The sequence below is a fragment of the Stegodyphus dumicola genome, chromosome 7, assembly GCF_044657685.1.
Source record: "Stegodyphus dumicola isolate Sdum_Otavi_A_Nest chromosome 7, ASM4465768v1".
Taxonomy (NCBI): Eukaryota; Metazoa; Arthropoda; class Arachnida; order Araneae; family Eresidae; genus Stegodyphus; species Stegodyphus dumicola.
The window spans coordinates 53,797,184-53,804,328 of NC_140774.1; the positions used below are offsets into that span (position 1 = coordinate 53,797,184).

Below are 7,145 nucleotides of genomic sequence, written 5' to 3' on the forward strand. Positions count from 1 at the left end.
GTCATAATACCTCTTATGTAGCTAGAGAAGAAGCTTTTCAGATCTATCCGTTTTGTACAGTTGTTGCGGCAATTTTAAGTTTCTTTTAATATACGGTTTTACAAGTTGTATTTTACGATGAACTCCAGCATCTCATTGGCCGCTATTCTGCTTTTTATTTTATTTCTTGGATTTATTCGTCAAGAATTCGTTTCTGGAAGTCCACATCACTTGCGTAAATCAATTTCTCCTGATTTGGATTATAATTTCGAAAATAAACATCACCTTCATCGAGATTTCGATGGTGTTATAAATACTGCTGAGATAAATAATCTTGCTGAAGAGCAACTCCGATTTCTTTACTTCAAGAATCATGATTACGACAATAACAACAAACTTGATGGTTGTGAGCTGATTAAAGGTCTTCTTCATCCACATGAAGATGACGACGATGAAGAAAATGTCATAAATGACGAACCTATCTACGATAACATTCAGCTTGCTGAAATTATTGACAATATTTTGGAAATGGTTGATAAAAATAATGATGGTTTTATTGATTATCAAGAATTTGTAGCTTCTCAGTAAGCCTTCCAACAATGAGGTAAAATGACGGAATCCACTTGTGTGAGAAAATAGTTTATGTGTTCATACAATCGTTTTCAGCACGTATGTTTCTATATGTTATATTTTGCGACTGTTAATTGTTTTTAATTGACCTGAGCCTATTGGCTATACTAATTTGTTTTAAACCTGTTTACGAGCGCATGAAAATCGACGCATGGATAAAGAAAGCTAGTCTTTGAAGTAGAATTATAATGCTTAAAATTACTATTAATTTATTCTTAAAATTACTTGCGATTTTAGCTTGCGCAAAGTAACTAGCTTCTATTTGCGCGTTTAAATGCTGTACGTGTTTTTAATATTCTGTCTGCCTTCTGTCTGTGTGTTCTATTTATGAGCCTAAGACTTTTTATGTATTTTTAAACTTTTAAAAATTTGGTCATGATTTAAACGCTGAACTGAAACCATGTAGTATATTTATCAAAGCGTTTATAATTTCCGACTTGCATGAAGAAATTCTGTTTATGTGTTTAAAAGTGAAGTTCATTAAGGTGAATTTTTAAAAATTTAAAATTTCGGATGAATGATTTAGCTGTTTGTGAGCTAAATGTATTGTAAACCACCTGCTATTATGTAAATAAAGTAAGTGTTTTTAAGGTAATCATAATTTCGTTTTCATTTTGAACGTTTCATTGCATTTTCATAACATTTAACTGATTTGATGATTTCCTTATTAGTTTCCAAGCTGTATGCTCGCTTGCAATTTTGGCGTAATCATCAGATATCTATATTTTTAATATTATTGAGAACAAGTTTTAATTATTTGTGTATCAAGAATTTTATATTTTGATATATCGATGTTATTTCTTTTTTGGTACTGCTCTGTTATCGGAACCAGATTCAGAAATGTATGAATGTATGTTCGTGTGTATGAATATATGTGCATATATGTGTATACACACCCATACATTCGTGCTTACATATATACATGCATACATTTCTGGATCCGATCCTGATAATAGAACAGTACCTTTACAACAGTACTTTTCCAACTATGAAACATTTATTCCATAGTTGGAAAAGAGAAACCAAAGTTGATCACGAAGCTGCATTTCGCAAATACATAGTTAAAAGATAAAATACAGTATGTATTATGTTAATCTTCAATTTATAATACAGCTTTTACATTACACCCGATTAAACTTTAGTTTACTTATTTACTTTATTATCATGTAAGTTTTGGTTTCGCTCGAAATTAAAAAACAAGTATACTATTGCTAAAAATTTGGTCTTTATCTCATATTTGTCTTAAATTCATAATTATATTATAAAAATATAAAGTTCCAGTGAAAATATACACTGTTTATCTCAAAATAAAATTTTAATTATCAATCTGTGTCATGAATGACTATTTTCTGTGTGTTTAAATATATATAAATTTCAGAGAAAAATTTATTTTAATGTGAGAGCCTGTGAGATTCAGTCAAATTAATTATGTACTAAACTTTCACCATATAAGTTAAAAATTGAACGTTATACACCTTTGAAAACTTTACCATTAAGGTTATACAATAGAGATTTCTTCATTTATATTTATGCCAGGAAGAAAAAGATGTCTGAGCACAAATTTGGATTGCTGGACCCAGTATTTTATTATCGCCTTACGAATCATTTACTGAGTGTGTCAGGAATGAACGTTTATTGAATTCGGCGAAACCGAGTTTGTTTTAGATGAACTACAACGCAACTTCGATTGGAATAACTATATAACAAAGATATGTGCTAATTTCTTGTTATCTCATCGTAATATTAAAATCAATTAACGCAACAAAATTACGGAGGTTGATAAAAAGTTATTCATAAAAAGGGGCGAAATGTAGGTCGTGTTCTCTCCCCAAAATGAGATTTAGAGAAAAAAAAAGTTTCTAATTTCTAACGCTAATATTGTTTTCCATCAGCTCTGTTTCATGCAATATCGAGCCAAAGGAGTAGAGAAAAAATAAGCCAAAATGCCCCTATATGGCACTTAAAATGCGTGATATGGCTTCAATGGAAACGTATCCCATGTGTAAAGTTTTCATCTTGTCAGAAGAAATAACGAAGTAAAACTTCATATCGGCTAAATATCTAAATAAATTACGCTTATTTTGTGATTTTTAGCCGATCTAGTTGATATGATAAATAAAAGCATACGAAAATCTAATTCATGAATTAGAACTAAGAACTGTAATTGAAGCGAAGTCATGCAATGAATATTACATTTAGAAAAGCATTACAAACATTTAATTATTTCTTGATTTGAAAGTAATCGCAAAGTTAGCTCATTTCGAAAGAACAACGAAGTTGTGTAAGAATTGTTGCTGCTTAATAGCTGCTTGGAACCGTATAGATGCGTTGGAAGTTTCAGTTTCCAATAGAATCTTGAAACATTTAGGCAGACAGTAAGTGTACTTTGGCAAGCTGGCCTTGAAATAGTATAAATCTCCCAAATTTTGTCACAAGACAGTGCATGAAGAGAAGTGAAAGTAAACTGATCACTTAAACTTTGATAAAGAAAAGAATTACAGAAATATTGAATATTCAGAGTCGTTTTATTTAAGTTATGGTTTCAGAAAACCGATTATTGATTTACAATAATACACGAATTTAAGAAGTGCTACAATATGTATGTTATTCATGTGAAGTTTTGTCCTAAGCAAAAGGTAGACAGAGGAAAATAAATTCACTTAAGAGGAAATTTGAGTTATAATTTTGCTTCAGTTATCTAATATTTTCTACTGTTACTTTCTAAATTCACTGAATATAGAAATGCCGCAACTTATTGTACAGGCTGAATTAAGTTTTATTGTTCTGTGCTAAATGAGGAAATTTTAATTCGATAAAAATTACGCAATCGCTCACTTTAGAAATGTGAAGGGATTACTGAGTTGTAGCAAAAAACATTAGGGCTAACTATTGCAAACGATGTTCTTTTTATTAAGAACTTTCTAAAGGAAAATTGCCTGTATTTACGTTAAAATTAGGATTTAATTGTTTGACACTCGTATAACACACATAAGGGCTATTTACGTGATAGAAGCGTGGAGGTCTTTCTTAGGAAAATTGGTATAGCTGGCAATTTTTTTTTACACATAAAACTAAGACGTAAACTTTCACATACACAGGCAACTCGTTCGCAGAGTTTTAAATCCGAGTCGAAATACTGGTGTTCGGCGATTTTATCCACTCGGCAGTTATTGGGCTCTTTACTCTTTCGAGAAGGTGAAGTTTTGTTTATGTACTATATGGACGGTTTGTCTGAAACCGTCAACAGCCGTTCGCAATAGGTTAAAAAAGGAAAATCAAGAAAACGTCATGTAGTAGATGTCCCTCCCCCTCTATTATTAGCAGTAGAACTAATCTACCAGAAATTCGAGGCTTTAAACTTTTAAAATGGTGGTCCTGGATTAGAAATTGAAAACGAAATTTTTTCCCAAAATGTATCAATTGCCTCTGAAATGAGCTTGAGAAAGCGAATTATTTCAAATTTAAGATTCATTCGAAAGGATTTGTATTTCTTTGTTACAACATTATCCCTCACAACAGTTTGATTTTGCGTTAGTATTAAATTTGATTTTTAAAACGCAGCTACAGGATTTGAATATCCATTAACTTATTTTCTAAAACTCGGTGGTTGAATAATTGACAGATTTATCGGGTAAACAAGAATATTATCGTGCCAATGTATGATAATCGTTCACTGATTATATTTGCATCTACGTAAGAAAAATCGGTACTTTTCCGTTTTGCCGGCGCAAGCGATAAAATCGCCAATAATGGTACAACCGATGCCAAACGGAATATTCTCGCTGGTAACCTTTAACGCCTCATTCAGATAGTTCAGTTTTATGTCTAAGGCCATTTTCGGCAATTAAATCAATTAGGATGCAATCACAGCGCTTACCCGAAGCCGAAAATATAGAAAAGGTAAAGTCAAGGGTTAAATTCATCAATTCTAATGAGAATGCATTAGCGAAGTAAAGCACTGCAGTTTTACATAATTTCTGAGTAAGTTATTCGTACGAATTGAAGTATTTCTTGCATTTAAACTTGTGTTCTAAATTAAGATTTAACTTGAAATTAATGTTGATAATTACTGAGAGCATTATATTTTTGTAGAGTAGTATACGTGAGATGAGATCGCTTGGGGTCACGTGATATGAACCGGCGAAACAGGATGTTGAACCATGAAAGCATAGTAAATTCTTAAATTAATGTCTTTTTATAAATTTATTGTCTTTATTTATTGGCTTTTTATAAAATTTTAAGCGATATTAAAATGTTTATGCCTTCAAAAAAAGAATTCTTAGGACTAACATTTTTTTAATATTTTTTGTGTGCATAATGTATGTTGTCGCCAATAAAGTCTGCTTGGCGAGATTTGCGCCGGCGAAACGGAAAAGTACCGAAAAATCATTATGTATCATCTTAAATACCACCAATCCAAACACTACAAGATTATGTTTGGAAGTTGCATTGTTTTCTCCCCAGTAAATGGGCAACTGATTAATTGAAATGAATTTTTTACTTCTCAGAATTTGACCGGAAGGTAATCTGAAAAAAGAATTTAAAAGAACAAAGCGTGGTACAAAAATGCTATATTTCGATCCCTTTCCTTTACGGAAGTTTTTTGTATGAGCTAATTTTATACTTCCGGTGAGAAATGGTACTTTCATCATTAGTTTATTTCGACTATGCTAAAAATTATGTAAGCATAAAAAGGTATCTTTTTGATTGATTATTTCAGTAAACAAAGAAAGAAATAGAATGTCATACATTAAACCTTTCCATTGACAATACTTAATTTGAAATTAAAAACGCTGCTATAAATTTTATAGGGAATTTAGCCTGCACATTCAGAAGCTATTTCAGTTTTGGAAATGCAGAAAATTTTCTTGCAAATGTAGTCTCTTTTTAGTTAGCGCCTACTGTGCACAGCGTTTTAATCCCACATATTTAACTGTTTGGCTGGTTTCTTCCACCGTAAAAACTGAGTTTTAGGAAAGTGCCACTTTTGGATCCCTCCAACCTCCGCTTTTTTTTAAACATTTAAAGTAAGTATATTATTTTAATATTTAAAATCTTCTCCCGTCAAAACTCACTATCTCTAGACGTCGTTGCCAAATTTGGCTTGATTTCGTCTGCCGTTGGCTTTGATTTCTTCTGCAATCAGTAGAAACTGAATGTCATTCAACCACTATATTTCACTTGTAGCAGCTTAAGAGACGTTCTAGTATCTTTTATGCAACTACTTTAAATTTTCTGCTTACGTTACTCTTGCAGCAAATAAGTGTACCTTGCACTTGGCAGTATTATACAGCTGATTTTAAAATGAGTAAAACTGTCGCCTTAGTAGCAGTTGTATTTTGTGTTTTATTTCTAGAATTTGCTGATCAAGAACTTATTGTTTCAGTTCCATATCACTGGCATGAGATAAGCATTTTAGCTACCGAACAGGATTTCGAAATAAGAAATCATCTTCAAAAAGATTTCGTTAGTGTCGTAAATACCTCTGTAATAGAGGAAATTGCTGAAGAAGAACTGATATTCCTTTATTTTAAGATGCACGATTATGACAAAAACAACAAGCTTGATGGTTGTGAGCTGGTTAAATCTTTTCTTCATTGGCATGAAGAAGATGATGACGATACTGCTTACGAAGATGATGAAACCTACGTCTTAAAACAAGAACATATCTACAGTGATAATGAGCTTGCTGATCTGATAGACCTTAGATTGGAGAACGATGATAAAAATAATGATGGTTTTCTTGATTATGAAGAATTCACATCTTCTCAAAACGTGCACGAAAAATGGAAGAAACTGAGTAGGTCTGTTGCAAACATTTTATGAAAAATAATTTATTTTTATTTGCATGACTGCACAATTTTTGGAAATGTGTAACTATACGTTTGTCATTGTTAAATTTTATAAGTGTTAATTGTTTTATTGACCGTAGCTTATTGGCTATTCTTAATAAAATTTTAAAACTTTCATATGAACAAAAATTTTGCTCTGTGTTAGAACTAAGGTATTTGTTAACACGAAATTAGTTCTGGGACGTTAGTATGGTATTAGTATGTAATATTTATATGAAAAAATTCTGTTTGCAGATTTAAAAGAGAAAAACCTTAATATTTGTTAAAGTTTGAATGAATTTAAGATTTAATGGAATTTTATCTACTAGAAAGTGAGATCTTATTGTAACTTATCTGTGCATTTCAAGGTCTTTGTAATAAAACTGTTTTTAGCTATAATGCTGACTATATAATTTAAATTTTTTGTCGAGCGTTTTAAACATACTAATTTTTTCATGGGTAATAAAATCAAAGGATTTGATGCTTGCTTACATTTCTAAAGCTTATTTTTATCATCTGAAAAATCTAATTGCTCCTATAATCTAGAAATTGTTTTGAGTAATTTTTAATATTGCTTAAACACTTTGATTATCAATCTCAAGTTCTTAGGTGATATGCCAAGAGTTTCAAGGACCAAAATCTAACGTTCACTCCCTCTGTTCATTTACTTGCCGATCTCCCTTACATAACTATGTCTCGGTACCT

The 7,145-nt window shown here is 31.3% G+C and overlaps 2 protein-coding genes across 2 annotated transcripts; both read left to right on the plus strand.

The window, feature by feature from the left end:
* Nucleotides 1–1,198, plus strand: LOC118196480 (lymphotoxin beta receptor inhibitor-like). The gene has a single exon (XM_035367944.2). It carries the CDS (start codon nucleotides 118–120, stop codon nucleotides 565–567), a length of 450 nt encoding a protein of 149 aa, XP_035223835.1. The 5' UTR covers nucleotides 1–117; the 3' UTR covers nucleotides 568–1,198.
* A 4,578-nt stretch (nucleotides 1,199–5,776) lies between these two features.
* On the plus strand, nucleotides 5,777–6,576 carry LOC118196481 (multiple coagulation factor deficiency protein 2 homolog). Its single transcript, XM_035367945.2, has one exon. The coding sequence runs from the start codon at nucleotides 5,914–5,916 to the stop codon at nucleotides 6,433–6,435; it is 522 nt and encodes a 173-aa protein (XP_035223836.1). The 5' UTR covers nucleotides 5,777–5,913; the 3' UTR covers nucleotides 6,436–6,576.
* The last annotated feature ends 569 nt before the right edge of the window (nucleotides 6,577–7,145 follow it).

Bases quoted from the DNA above. Each gene is read 5' to 3' on its own strand.
- LOC118196481 (XM_035367945.2), top strand. From the start codon at position 5,914: ATGAGTAAAACTGTCGCCTTAGTAGCAGTTGTATTTTGTGTTTTATTT.
- LOC118196480 (XM_035367944.2), top strand. From the start codon at position 118: ATGAACTCCAGCATCTCATTGGCCGCTATTCTGCTTTTTATTTTATTT.